This window comes from Muntiacus reevesi, chromosome 10, assembly GCF_963930625.1.
Source record: "Muntiacus reevesi chromosome 10, mMunRee1.1, whole genome shotgun sequence".
Taxonomy (NCBI): domain Eukaryota; kingdom Metazoa; phylum Chordata; class Mammalia; order Artiodactyla; family Cervidae; genus Muntiacus; species Muntiacus reevesi.
In genome coordinates this window covers 67,916,143-67,931,361 of record NC_089258.1, presented here as the reverse complement: position 1 = coordinate 67,931,361, position 15,219 = coordinate 67,916,143, and the positions used below count along the sequence as shown (strand labels likewise).

The window sequence follows — 15,219 nt, the reverse complement described above, 5'->3', positions numbered from 1 at the left end:
ACACCCTAGAGGAGCTTGTCTCACATAGCTGAATCTGGTTTCCCCTGATTGCCCCAGAGTAGCAGTTCATTTATGTTTGATCCCTGGGACTGGGAGATTGCACGTTAATCTAAGGTTCTGCTAAAATAAGAATTGAGCGCAATTTTAGTTCTAACATTTGAATACCTCTTACATAAATTCATTTTCTTGCTTTAGATTTCTCTTTTACATAGAATACCTTCACTCTTTTCAAGCTAGGTGCCTTCCCAGACTAACTTTCATCTGAAATTTGAAGGTAAAAGACATGGATATTGAATGTTTAATATGTACCAGGGTGTGATAATTGGATTTATAAGAAATACGTATTTGATCTTTGTTCCCATTTCTGGCACAGAGCTCCTAAAACCTTTGGAATGTAGGATGAGTGATAAAGGTGCCTTGACATTCAGCCTCACCTGGGTTTATGTTAATGAGGTGTCTGCTGGAAAGAACATAAGCACAGGTGCTGGTTGGCAAAGGAACCAGCCTAACTCCCTGACCTTGAGAAGGCAAGCACAAGGGTTTGGAGGTCGGATAACACCAGTGGCCAATGATTTAGTCAACCCTGACTGTAACGGGAGCCTTCAGAGGAACCCACAAGGCCAGGGTTCAGAGAGCCTCTGGGTTGGTGAACACTTGGAGAATCGAGGAGAGTGGCGTGTGTGCCCAGAGAGGGCATGAGGGGTCCACACCCCTTCCTACATAGCTTACCCTGCGCATCTCTTCCATTGGTCTGCTCCTGAGTTACGTTATAGCTTTTTATAGAAAACTGGTAATCTCGTGAGTAAAATGTTTCATCACACGTTTCTCTAGGTCCTGTGAGCCACTCTAGCAAATTAATCAAACCCAAGAAAGGGCGGTGGGAGGTGGGGTCATTGGAACCTTGGATCTATAGCAGGTCGGTCAGAAGCACAGCTGACAATCTGGGCTTGTGTTGGGTGACTGACATGGGGGTTAGGACAGTCTTGTAGGACTGAGCCCTTCACCTCTGAGATCTGATCCTGTCTCCGATGGATGCTGTCAGAATGAAGCTAAACTGTGGAGAAATAAAACACACATCAGGAGTGGTCAGAATTGTGAAGGGACGTGGGTAAGTGGCGTCCAGGGGCTTATTAGCTATGGGTGTAAAACTGGTGACAGTCGCCAAAGACAGAGATCTTTATCTCTTCTGGTCATCAACACTGAGCCCCTAGAACAGTGTCTTGTACAATATGACTGAAAGATTGTGCTGAAAGAAGGTGTTGATGAACTGACAGTGTTTTGCTTAGTCAATGACGATTTGTCATTTGCTAAGTGCTCCTGCCTCAGTCCTGAATTAGGTTTTAGGCTGAGAAGGAAAATGGATGGAAGAAACCATAGGCAATTCATGATGAGGAACAGAAAGGGGGAAACCAGAGGAAGGAAGCTTACTGTTACTTAGGCACCGGTGACATTCTAGACCCGTGAGATTGCAAATTAGCCAAGTTAATGTGATGTTTTTACTTGTCTGGGCAGAATTGTAGGTTAGAAGGCCAGACCTTGGTTAAATGGTGAAGCTTGTGAATTTTGCCACAGGTATCATCAGACTCTCAGGCTTCCCAGGTGGCTCAGTGGTAAGGAATCTGCCGGCCAATGCAAGAGACATGGGTTCGATCCCCGGGTCGGGATGATCCCCTGGAGGAGGAAATGGCAACCCACTCCAGTATTCTTGCCTGGAGAATCCCATGGGCAGAGGAGCCTGGCAGGCTATAGTCTGTGGGGTCACAGAGTCGGGCACAGCTGAGCGACTAAGACACACGCTTTTCCGTATGGCTTTTCTACACCAGAAGAGCTGGCAGACTGCAGAAATGATTCAGAGAAGTCAGTGGCATCATCAGAACTATCATGAATTAGAAAATAGGTGCTTCACATACATCATCTCTGATCATCTCAAAACCTCTACAATGTAAGTATTATCAGTCCTGTTCTGTGGGATAGGAAACAGTTCAGAAGGGTTTAGAAACTTACCCCGCCAACAGCCAGCAAGTAGAGGATTCAGGCTCCTGTCTGTCTGACTCTACGTCTGTGCTCAAGCTCAGCTACAGAGTGGGAAGGAGGGCTGACCAGGGCTACATAGAGCTCTCCACCCCGGCTTCCTCAGCTTTGTAGGTAACGAATCGTTTTCTCTTCTTCCACGTCAAAGAGGCATCTGATAGTTGTGTTGCACTGAAGTGTTTGAGGTTTCGGAAACCAGTGGAAACCCCTGGAGGCCTGTCACTAGGAGCTGCCAAAATAGGAGGAGGAGTACTTCAAGGTCATAGGTTTCCATTCAGCCCTAGCCCCAGGTCCCAGAGTGTGCTAGACAGATTCTCTGCCTCCTAAAGCTCGTAATTTTCTACCAGCTTCCTCCTCTGACTTTGGGCCCAAGAGCCTGCGATTTTAGGGAATGTGGGTGATTCTGCTGCTGCCTCTGGAGTTGGCTTCTTGGACAGGCGAAGCGCCTCCTGCTGGTCAGGACCATTGGCTCCATGAGAGCAGAGTCTGTGTCCATTTAGTGTTCTGTTTTGCATCATATCTGGCATTAGTGAGTGAGCCCTTAATCAGTCCTTCTGGGTGGTTGAACTTCTAAAAAAATGATCTACTCGTAAGTCATGCACTTGGCCCCAGGCCTGTGTTGTTTAGGCATCCAGAGAGCCCGCCTAGTTCTCTATGGTCGTGACAGCAGAGCTTATGAGCACCTGGTATAAATTATTCCAACCTAACAAATGTTTCCATGTAAAAGAAAAATAATTGTGTAGCAGAAAACACTGAAAACAGATAACAGCGATCAAAGAATCAACCATCTAAATTCCACTACCCAGATAAAATCATTTTGGTTTATTTCTTTGTCTAAATGCATTACACAAGTAAGGAATGACATTATAGAAAACATGGAGTAAACTATGAACATTTTCTCCCTCCCCAGAGATGACTTACTGTTAATATCATGGAGTATGTGCTCAAACTGTTTAATTGGATGTGCACATTTGCAAATATATATCAATGTAAATTGGAATATACAGAACAAATTGTTCTGCAACTTTCTTTTTGTCACTTAAGATTCTAAGAAATCCTCCTGTAACAGTAAATAGAAGGCCTTTAAAGGACTGCAAAATGTTCCATAGGCTCCATGTACAGTGATTTCCCTATAATATTGCTTCCCTACTGATGGATAGTTACCCTGTTTCCTGTTAACCCCTGTGACAGTGAATGTACATCCTTCTCTATGTATCTTTGGATGCTGGAACGTAATATGTGACCGTTTAAAGTGTAACAGAGTCCTAAATTTAGCATTGCTAAGCTCCAATGGTGTGTGCCAAAGTGTGTGCAGTTTTAATGGCTTACTCTTTTTTTTTTTTAAAAAGCATATTTGTAATTGAATAAGATTGATGTGTAACGTCATGTAAGTTTAAGGTGTATAGCCTGTCACTGTGATGTGTTTATCAATTGTAATATGATTGCCTAATGTAGGGATGTTTATCATGTTACATAATTACAGTACAATATTGCTCCCTAAGTATTAATTAGTCTTACTCTTAGCCACAGTTTTTTTCAAGCTATAAATTTTAGGGTGTGATCAAAAGGAAATAAACAAATGTACACAAAAATGTGTGTAAACACATACATCATAATTTACAAGGACTGTTGGGAGGAATTCCTCTCTAAGGAGTTTGAATAATTATTTTTTTTATGATGAATAGTAAGCTTTTAAACAACTGGCTGGTTTTTACTGAAATCTTACAGCTATTTGTGTTCTCCCTTTGTATTGGCTGCTAGAAAGCCGAGTGAAGTTTGTGGTCTATTTCTAACATAGAGACATATAGGTCTATATATATATATACATGTATATAAGCATATATATATAGTGTATTATCTCCATGTATATAAGCATAGAGAGAAATAGATAATGGATGAACTTTACTGCTTGATTCATCATCATACTTTGATCTTGAAAAAAATGTAATTTTCTGCTATATATTTTCTCAGAGGAGACATTCTGGGTGTTTTACCCAGCATAAGCCTTAGTAAATTTCTCAGAAATCCTCCAGGACAGCTGCTCAAATGGTTCAGTTGCCTTTATTCTGCTGGTGGGTCCTCTGACCACTGCACTGCGCTTTCTCTTCTGCTTGGTCCCTCTTGGCTTGTGCAAGCTCTGACCTTGGCCGCCTCCTTTGGCCATCTATATCATCCCTGAAGTGCCTCCCTCCCCGCTGCCCTGCCTCAGAAATGGAACTGTTCCCCCTGCAACCCACTGCTTTTCTTGAGAAAATGCTGATAAGTAAATTTCTCTGCCTTCTCACACAGGAAAGTATTGTTAATATCTTTTTCAACTCTGTAGTAGAAAAAAGGGAGTAAACCTCCTGGGTGGATGCTTGGGTTTCATCTTTTGCAGGTTTCTTTGATGGTTTTGAATTGAATATTCCTAAAATATGTCCCTCTTATTTTTTTTCTAGGTGAATGTTGGATGTGTACCCAAAAAGGTAGAACTTTTATTTCTTCCTCCTTTCATTCCCCTTGGACATATTTGGTGAATCGTGATCAGAGTAAGGTTATTTTCAGATGTACCAGTTAAAATCCTTGCTGCAAAAAAAGAGCTGAGAAACCTACTAACGTGGCTTAAACCACAGGGTAGTTTTTATTTGTGTTTTTAAATATCATTTGGGCTTCCCTGGTGGCTTGGTTGTGAAGAACCCATCTGCAATGAAGGAGATTAGGGTTTGATCCCTGGGTCAGGAAGATCCCTTGGAGAAGGGCAGGCAACCCACTTCAGTATTCATGCCTGGAGAATCCCATGGACAGAGGAGGCTGGTGACCTACAGTCGAGGGGGTCGCAAAGAGTTGGACACAACTGAGCGACTGAGCATGCACAAATAACACTTATGAAGAAGCCTGGAGGGGGAGAAAAGATGCCTGGGGATAGAATATCTGAAAGACCCCTGGCTTCTCTCCATCTTTCTGCTCTGGTATCCTCGGTGTATGATCAGTAGTATCATGCCCCGCCCCCTCAAGGCCACAGGCTGGCTGGTGGAGCTCCAGGCGGGATGTCCTCACCCAGCTCTTTCCCCGCAGATGGCTTTAGATTCTCCTGGCCAGAGCAGGCTACCCCTGCAGAGGAGACAGGGCAAGTGAATGGCATTTTCAGCCTGGAAAAAGGGAGGGAGGGGCTGCTGGAGAGATAACCACAGAAATATTAGCTCCTGGATACTAACTACATCATACATACACAGGAAATTCATCCTGGCCATTCACCTTGTGGTTAAGTTCTCATAGTGACAAAGTTCCTTTGGGGACACAGTGGGGAGATAACCAGGAATAGAACACAGTGTCTGGTCTCCAACTTCTGATGGTCTAGAAGGAACAAAGGCCAATGAAGTATCTATAGTCATGACATCAAAGAAAAGCATTATCTGTCTGCACAGGATAACCTTTTCTCAATAGGGAGGTCCAGCCAGGAAGTAAAAACGATTATATCCAGCTCTATATCCAACTCTAAGCCCAAGTGCTGAAATGACCAAGACCTCATAGATGAGGGTGACACATGGATGGATGTGCCTCACACACTGGCTTCAGTTAATACCTGGAACCCTCAGTGACTTAGCACAGGGTGGGGTGTTTGCTTCAATCCATCTGGTCTTTCACCTGCTCCAGTGCAGCTCTTGATTTTTTTCTAGGGAGACAAGAACAGTTTTTCTCCTGGAAAGATGTGTCAAGATTGTCGGGGGGTTTTTTTGTTCATTTTTTCTTAATGTTGATAGTTTTTGTTTTTAAGCAGAAATCTATTGCCCTGTAAATTATCCATGTTAAAACCATGCATCATGTGACTTGGGGTATCTCCTGGCCATTCTAAAATTGACATTTCTCAAGTTGCTTGAATGGTGTTTCTGAGGATAGTATTTGGATGCCATGGTGGTAAGCAGTTGATGGAACTGCACCTCAGTTAAAAGAGTCCAGCAGAGTCATCAGTTTATTCTTTTTGAGGCACACAGGGAGAAAAGCATAAAGAAGAAATCAAAGGCTTGTTAAAAGTGGAGTCTCGGGCATGTCTGACCAATAAAATGGCAGTTTGCCATCTAGACTTCTGGATGCCAGTTTTAATTCAGTTACATGACAATCAGTTGGTATAAAAAGCTTTTGCAGATTATAGGCTACATCCCAGTCAAATCTTGTGAGTTCCAGGTGTCTGATTACATATATCCTTAGAAAGACATGTTTGTAGTTACCAAATATATAATAGGAGTTCATCTTTTAAATTTTCCAGTGCTCAATTTTATCTCACAGTTTCTTTCTAAATCACTTTCAAGTTATAGATGCAAAAGCTTAAAGAAATGTGAAACTTAAAATGAATGTAAGCAGTAGTAAATAGAACTGTGAGGCACATACTATTCTGCTTTTATAGAGCTTATAAACTAGGGAATGAATTCAAGAGCAGAAGTAATTTCCCCCAAGATTTCAGAAGCCTCACTAGAAAATCTATTTGGTCATATTTCTGAACTTCTCTTTAAAAATGTTTAGTTTTATTTGTTATTTATTTATTTTTCTTATGTTTTTATTTGTAATTTAAAGATCAGTATTTTTATCTATTATTACATAGTTACCTTTCTATAAGAAAAAGTTTCTCTTTTCTCTCAAGACTCATGCACCACTTTTTTTTTTGATATAGGTAATGTGGAACACTGCTGTCCACTCTGAATTCATGCATGACCACGTTGATTATGGCTTTCAAAGTTGTGAAAGTAAATTCAATTGGCGGTAAGTATAAATACTGAGATGGTTCTGTTTATAAGTGCAAATTTTTTCTTTCATAATGAAGTGAACTATAAACTTTTGGGGGCATATTATTATTATTACGGTAAACGGTATATAACAAACATTTGGAGGTGATGGATATATTTATAGCATTGACTGAAGTGATAATTTCACAGGTGCATACTTGTCTCTAAACTCATCGAGTTGTATACGTTAAATACGTACAGCTTTTTCTATCTCAATAATACCTCAATAGAGTGGTTTTAAAATACATACACAACATACAAGGTCCATGTTAGCTATTTTAAAGTTGTTGATTCAGTGGCATTAGGTATGTTCATAGTGTTGTGCAGCCATCACCAACATCCATTTCCAGAACTTTTCCAGCCTCCCGAGCAGAAACAGTGTACCTGTTAAACAGTCTTCCCTCCCACACGCAAACCCCTGGTATCTCTACTCTATCTTCTGTCTCTATTCTAGGTACCTTACACAACATCTGTCCTTTTATGCCTGGCTTATTTTACTTAGCCTAACATTTTTAGAGTTCATCCATGCTGTGGCATGTGTCAGAATTTCATTCCTTGTAAGGCTGAGTGATAGTCCCTAATGTTTATAGAGCGTGTTGTATTTATCCATCCTTCAATGGACTCCTGGGTTTTTTCCATCTTTTGTCTGTTGTGAATAATGATGTTATGAACATTGGTCTGTAAGTCCTTTTTTCAATTCTTTTGGGTCTACACCTAGAAGTAGAATTGCCAAGTCTTGTGGCAGTTTCTATTTTAAATTTTTTTGGAAGCTTTTATACCTTTTATTTATTTTTTATTGAGGTATGGTTGGTATACAATATTATATAAGTTTCAGGTGTAGATCATAGTGATTCATACCTTTTAAAGGGTATGCTACATTTGTAGTTATTATAAATCGTTGGCTGTATTCCCTGTGCTGTCCAATATATCTTTGTAGCTTATTTTATGCATAAAAATTTGAACCTCTTAATCCCCTATGTTTAACTTTAAAAGGAATTGCCATAAACTTTTTTTTGGTCTCTTTTTGGCTGCGTCTTGCAGCATGCAGGATCTTAGTTCTCCAAGGGATTGACGCATGCCCTCTGCAGTGGAAATGGGGAGTCCTAACCTCTGGACTGCCAGGGAATCCCTTTGTATAAATGTCTCTGAAGCCATACATTTAAAAAGTTAGCTTATTTCTTCATTTATTGAGCAAATAATGAGCGACCATGACATACTAGGCTTTGTGCCAAAGCAGCGCTCCTTGCTTTTTGTGCAGGAAGAAATTTACGAACGGTTTGTGTGAACTGAACGTTTTCCCTGGAGTAGATTAAGGTTTCTCTGCATGCATATGGAAAGCAGACAGACACAGGGGAAGGGGCGCCTGCCTTTAGAGACACCCACCCCCAGGGCCCTCATGGACAGTCCGATTCTCTGCTCTGGGGTGTTCGGGGTCAGAGGCCCTAGTTACCACTGAGTGAGGAGACTCTGGATCCTCAGGACTGACTCTAGTTCATTGCAGGATTATAAAGGAAAAGCGGGATGCTTACGTGAGCCGCCTGAACACCATCTATCAAAATAATCTAACCAAGGTGAGTGTGTCGGGCTTTGAACTTTGAGAAGGAGCTGTTCTCTGCTGGAGAACTGAATCTGGCCAGACTGAAACACAGCCTTTACATGTATCTCTTCTCTTTCTTTGTGGTTAATGGTTTTGATGTTGATCTGTCAGAGCATAAGTTGGACTCAGCAGATCAGTCTTGTTTCTATTTCTGTGGAGAGATGGTGGTGTGTGCCAGGTCTCACCGAGTACCTACCTGCGCCTGTCTGACCCTCCTCTCAGTTCCAGAAACCAAGGACCTAAGAGCCTGATGTACGTAACAGTGGGCCAGTTTGTGGATTAAATTCAGGACTGGGACGCTGCCACTGCATACCTGCTCAGAACACCCTCATCCTTGGTGGCTGGATCTACTCAGGACATGCTGTGGTTCAGAAGGACGTTTTTGTGAAGGTAGTTCGGTCAACAAGATTAGGCAGGCATAAACTGGGCTCTTGATGTGCTCATTGCTACTACAGTGCTAATGGTTTTAGGCCCTCTCGGCCAGTGAAGAAAGGAAATACAGGTGTTTATAACTTATCTATATTTGTTAATAAACGTATCTATGAGGAGTCTAAGAGGAAAAGGAAGAAAGGATTAGGCAGAGGTGTGTTTGCTTGCAGCACGCTGTGGTGTTCTTTGCTCTCCTGAGGCCTTTCCCGCCCTGAGTTTTACTGCCTGAGCCACCAGGGAAGCCCCTGCTTTGCGCTTGGATGTCACACCCCTTCCACTGCACTGTGCCGGAGACATCGAGGAACTGTGCACCGTGAGCCATCCAGCTCTCCTCCTCCTTTTTTGTTTGTTTATTCTAAGTTAATTTATTTTGGGCCACACGACCTGCGGGATCCTAGTTCTCTGACCAGGGATTGAACCCACACCCTCGGGCAGTGAAAGCTCTGAGTCCTAACCACTGAACCGCCAGGGAATTCCCAACTCTCTTGACAGCATGACTCTCACCATCCTTCGCTGGTCTTCGCAGTCTCACTCTGCAGCTTCTGAGACATCAGCATTGCTTAGGTTATATTAGATCAGTATACTTGGGGTTATATTTGGGCCACTGTAATCTCCTTAGCAGCATGTTCATAAAAGTGGTTTATATAGGGTGAGTTACGTCTCCAGATGGCTAAACCTCATATATATTTATATTAATTCTTATCATTCATTAGGTTTATTTTTGAGAAGGTAATATTTTCTGACCTTAAGCCCAGTTCAAAGGAACATATTTGGTCTTCAGATCCCTGTGCACTGAGTTCACGGGATTTTAAGGCTGCTGGACATGAATGTGAGATGCCATTTGCTGTACTAAGAAACCCAAGTTAAAAAAATAATTTTTTTTAAATGGAACGTATTTAAAATACTTTTGCAAAAGAGAATGGAAAATTACTCAGGAAATAACATTTTTTAATACTCACAAATCTTGGTGTATAGCAGAATTTCCATGACCTCATATGGGAAAGGAACCATGGGTCATCCAGAAATTCAGAAAAGGAAACTTTCTGTTAAATATCCTAGGAAATGAAAATTAAAATTTCATCAGTTTCTCTCCTAAATGATTACCTACATTTATTGCCACTCTACTCACTCCCTTTTTTGTCTAACACTGCATAGGAAATCATTACCTCATGAAGGAAGGTGTTTTGGGAGCCTCGTGGCTTTTGGCATCAATCTTGTTTCACCTTGACTAAGCAGGGCATCTGCAGAACAGGCCTGGAGGGCTGATTAGAAAGGAGGAAATAGCTCAATTTAGAACCAGGTGTGCTCCAAACTTAAAACGTCCTGTTCTGTGATCGTGCTTATAGGATTCCATTGTCCCTGTGGGTTGCCCACACTTTTTGCCCGTGCATGTATCACGACTGGCAGAAACTTGCTGGCAGTTCAGACTCAGTCCTGGGCATGGAGGCTGCCAGTGAGAGCAAACCAAATCTGAGTTCTCAACACCTTCTGTGTAAAACTTTGCAGGCATGTAATTGTGATGTTCTTCGCCTTTTCATTTGAGAAAAGAGAAGGATGGCATTTCCCCCCACTTGGCCAGAGTGTTTCCTTTTGCCTCAGCTCCCTGCACCTTTATTCTTTTTGTTTTTCTCAGGCTTCTTGCTCCAGACACATCATTCTTCAGTGTGTTTTCATTCCAAGTGAGGAAGGCTTTCTCCTTCACCTCTTGGGAACAAACATGTAATCTTCTTCCTCATGGGATGACTTGCATATTTTTTTTTTTTTTTAGTTTCTGGGTTTTCACCCAAGAGTCCATCTTTATTCCTTCTTACTGTATACTTCAGCATCAATGGCAACCCCCAACCTAACTATCAATCAACAGAAGTTCTGCAAAAACTCGGACGTCAGAGAGTTGTCTTGGCATCAGCAAGGCATAAATCAAAATCCTCAGTAGAGACTGGAAAAAATATGAAATTGCTGCAAGTTTTGTTTTGCTGTTTGGGGTTTTCTTTCTTTTTTGGCTGCGCCATGCAGCTTGGGGAATCTCAGTTCCGCAACCAGGGATCAAAACCTGGCTCTGGCTGTGAAAACACCAAATCCTTACCAGTATATCACTGGGGAATTCCCTTGTTTTATTTTTTAAATCTTTATTTAATGTCTCTCTCTTTTTAAAAAAAAAATTATTTAAGTATAGTTGATTTACAGTGTTCTGTTAATTTCTGCTATAATACAAAGTGACTCAGTTATACATATATTTTTTTAATATTGTTTTCCATTGCAGTTTATCACAGGATATTGAATATAGGTCCCTGTGCTATACAGTAGGACCTTGTTGTTTATCCATCCAAAATATAATAGTTCGAATCTGCTAACCCCAAACTCCCAATACTTCCCTCCCCACTCCCTTGGTGTTCAGTCCTACAGACAGGCTAACGTTACCGTGCTTCCTTCTCCAGTCCCACATAGACATCATCCACGGCCATGCAACATTCACATGCGATCCCCAGCCCACAGTGGAGGTCAACGGGAAAAAATACACCGCTCCTCACATCCTGATCGCCACAGGCGGCGTGCCCTCGGTTCCTCAGGAGAGCCAGATCCCCGGTGAGTCTTCCAAAGGCATCTGCTAACAAATAACAGTCAGACAGCACTTACCGTTGTTTCCTATCACACCCGCCACGCCAGGGCATCTGCCCTTTGCCAGTTCTTTGTCTTGGACACACGAGAGGAGGTCTCTGCAGAACCTGAAGGTAACTGGCTTAAGTGGTGCCTAAGTGACAGGGCAGGGCTTCCCTGGTGGCTCAGACGGTAAAGAATCTACCTGCTATAATGGAGACTTGGGTTTGATCCCTGTGTTGGGAAGATCCACTGGAGAAGGGAATGGCTTGCCCACTCCAGTTTTCTTGTCTGGAGAGTTCCGTGGACAGAGGCTCAGTCCATGGGGTCGCAGAGTTGGACGTGACTGAGCGACTAACACTTTGACTTTTCAGTGACAGGGCAAAGAAAGATCTATTTTATCCAGCTCCAGGCTACAGGTAACACAGGAGGAAGAATCAGCAAGTGCCCCATCCTTCCCCTCTCGGCACAGGGGAGGCTGTTTCCAGCCTCAGTTTGCTGTGAGATATTTACTGTTTTGTTTAAAGGAGAGAAATCTTGCGTAGATGTAACCGCATCAGCTAATTAAGCCTTCTTATATGCGTATTTTTCTCTCATGTAAAGATTTAGAAATTAAAGCAGTAAGGAATCTCTGATAGTCATCTGCCTTTACTTTGTATACACAGAGATGAATCATAAGGTACCGCCTTGTTCTGTCATAGGAGATACTGTCTGTATCTTTTTCCCCAACTAGTTATTAGCTCGTTGTATTTAATATATGAAGATTGTGGTTTATACAACTTTTATATTCTCCATGGATTGGCTTCTTTTTTTTTTCGCCATGCCATGTAGCACATGGGATCTTAGTTCCCTAACTGGGGATTGAACTCAAATCCCCTGCATTGGGTACACAGTCTTAACCACTGGACCACCAGGGAAGTCTCTCCATGGATTGGCTTCTAAAGACCCACGACTAACCTGAACTGATATGGAAAATTTTGAGTTTCTTTGCATGTAGGTATTTCTTTCTCTCTGGAGAGGGAATCCGTAAAATTTCATGAGCTTTTAAAAGGGATTTATGGCTCAAAAGCTAAATAACAACTAGTGTTAAAAAAAAAAAAAAAGTTGAAGATATTGTTGTCAAATAACTTAAAATTTAGTCGGTGAGATAGGATATAAACATCCTGATAGGGAACAGCTTTCAAAATGGATTGTTTAGAAAAAGAAACTAATGTGTAGAACAATGTGTATAGTATGCTACGATCTCTGTCTTTTTAAAAAGGCAGGGAGACTTTGCAGATGCACTGGGGTCTCTGGAAGGGCACACAGCAGTGCCCACTCCCCCCTGGGAGAGGACCAGAGCCCCGGGTGGGAAAGCAACTTGCTTTTCACACAGTGGTCTGTGGTGCTTTTTGAGTTTTTTAAAACATATATTTATTAAAAACATGTAATAAAAATAAATGCAGAGAAATGTAAATATTCCAAGGTGATTGCCAGACAGTGAGTGTTGGCTTGCTCAAAGGTGGGGTGGATTACTATGAGCTAGCTAGCATGGACCAAAAAGACTTGCTGGGAGAAGGACTTACAGATTTGAATATTATGTGCTAAAGAAGAAAAAGCCCGGAAGAACCAGTGGGTGATAAATCGGTCTTTAAAGGACATTCAGTCAATTCAGCCGGTTTTCTAGCAGTGAAATCTGGAGGCAAATACCTTGAACTGGAACTTCCCTGGTGATCCAGGGGTTAAGACTCTGCCCTCCCAAGACAGGGGGCTTGGATTCGATCCCTGGTCAGAGAACTCAGATCCCACATGCCACATGGTTTAGCAAAAAAGCCCCCCAAAATACATTGAAGTGAAACTGGAAGAAGCTTAGGGCCAAATTGTGAAGACTTATAAAGTCAAATTAAGGTGTCTCTGTCATTCATGGAAACCAATTATTAATAGCTTATAAATAGGGTAGTGACAAGATCTAAGTGTTAATTTTAGAAACCTAATCTGACAGTGACTTACTGAGGAGGAAGGCCAGCTGGAAAGTTGTTACAGTAGAATGTACAGGAAGTAGTAATAGGTTCTGAACTAGTGTTGGTGTCTGAAATGTGGTGGAAGAACTCAGTTCAGTTCTGCAGACAGTTACTGAGCCACTGCTCTATGCTAGGAACTAGGAGAAGAGGGCAGACAGGAAACACAGAAGGAAAAGCCAGCTACTGTATTTCATTGATTCCAAGACACATTTTTAGAAAATGTTCAACACTTCTGAAATCAAGATGTGTCCTTAACCACTGTGCATTAAATTTGGCAAAATGCAATATTTTTAATAACTGATGAGATGGTTGTTGAAAGAAGGAATCACAGATTGAGAACTCAAGACTTTGGATTATTTGTTTTCTTAAATTACTTATTTTTGTCTGTGCTGGGTCTTCGTTGCTATGTGCGCTTTTTTCTAGTTGGGGAGAGCGGGGGCAACTCTCTACTTGCGGTGCAAGGGCTTCTCATTGCGGTGGCTTTCCTTGTTGCAGGGCACGGGCTCTAGGGCACGTGAGCTCAGTAGTTTTGGCTCCTGGGCTCTAGAGCACAGGCTTAATCAATAGTTGAGGTGCACGGGGCCGGGCTTAGTTGCGCTGGGGCATGCGGGAATCTTCCCAGATCAGGGATCGAACCCATTGTCTCCTGCACTGGCAGGCGGATTCTTTACCACTGAGCCACCAGGGAACCTCAAGACTTTGGATTATTGATGGAAGGTGGTCTTTTTAACTGAAGTGGTAAATGAGAAAGGGATATAGTTTGGGAGATATAAAACTAAGGTTCCATTTGGAAAATAGCAAGTTTGAAGCAGAATAGAATCTCATAGCCAGACAGTCAGAAATATGGAACTGGAGCCTGGGGAGAAGATCAAAACTGAAGCTGTGCATTTGAAAGTCTCCCTGCAATGAAGGGAGAGTTGGTTAAAACCTTTGAAGGAAAAAAGGCAGAGAGACAGTGAGCCATTTGGGGGTGGACCTGAGATCTTAATTCTTCAAAGAAATTTAATAGTTATTTATTTATCATGGCAGAGGAAATTAAAATGTTGACTTTGGGAAGATTTGATTGGCAGCTTCCCAAGTGGAGACTCTAATAAAACTCATCAAAACAGTGATGAACTGAGAAAGTGTTTGGTTTGTGCATAGAATATGGTTGTTTTACAAGAGAAAGCTCCGTTGGTGTTACCTATATTGCCTTTCCCTACATAGGTGCCAGCCTAGGAATAACCAGTGATGGGTTTTTTCAGCTGGAAGAGTTGCCCCGGTAAGCCGCCTTCCTCCCTGACCTCCATGTTCATTCTTCCTCAGTCTCCTAACATTCCTTCTACTTCCTTCCCAGATGTCATGTGTAGACGTTTCCTGGATTCTCTTCTCCCACCTCTTTTCTTTTTATGACCTTAGGTCTCTTATCAATGAGCGCCCCTCAATAAACGGCTCAGATCTTTTCATGCTTTTGGTCCAAGACCATGGTAAGATGTTAGGACCAGACTCAAATGCAGGGGGGGTTTGAGAATCAGCACTGAAATCCTAAAACTGTCTTCTCTCTCCAGCGTGACAGCATCTGTTGGTAATATGTCTGAAGTGACTCATTCAGGTTTTCAGAGCGGCTAGTACAGAGGCCTCTGGATAAATGAAGCCTCTGTCTGTCCCACAAAAATAGGTTTCCTGAAAGTGTCATTTATATGTGTTTGTTCAAATAACCTTTGTAAATCTCTGTCACCAGTTTAGATACACACAGAGAAAAAAGATAACAAGGAAGATGGTCTCTCTCTCTCTTTTTTTTTGGCTGCACCATGCAGCACATGGGATCCTA

At 42.1% G+C, this 15,219-nt stretch overlaps 1 protein-coding gene and 1 long non-coding RNA gene across 2 annotated transcripts in view; one reads left to right on the top strand and one right to left on the bottom strand.

The window, feature by feature from the left end:
* Nucleotides 1-15,219, top strand: part of GSR (glutathione-disulfide reductase) — a 41,853-nt gene that overhangs the window by 8,832 nt on the left and 17,802 nt on the right. Inside the window, exons 2-6 of the mRNA XM_065947573.1 lie at nt 4,470-4,496; nt 6,677-6,765; nt 8,290-8,359; nt 11,250-11,397; nt 14,616-14,670. Of these exons, the coding sequence (XP_065803645.1) occupies nt 4,470-4,496; nt 6,677-6,765; nt 8,290-8,359; nt 11,250-11,397; nt 14,616-14,670 (389 nt within the window). The remainder of the gene's footprint in view (nt 1-4,469; nt 4,497-6,676; nt 6,766-8,289; nt 8,360-11,249; nt 11,398-14,615; nt 14,671-15,219) is intronic.
* On the bottom strand, nt 4,928-10,077 carry LOC136176908 (uncharacterized). Its single transcript, XR_010664644.1, has 3 exons — nt 9,981-10,077; nt 9,774-9,869; nt 4,928-5,121 (listed from the first exon to the last, which is right to left on the bottom strand). It is a non-coding gene; the product is annotated as an uncharacterized lncRNA (long non-coding RNA).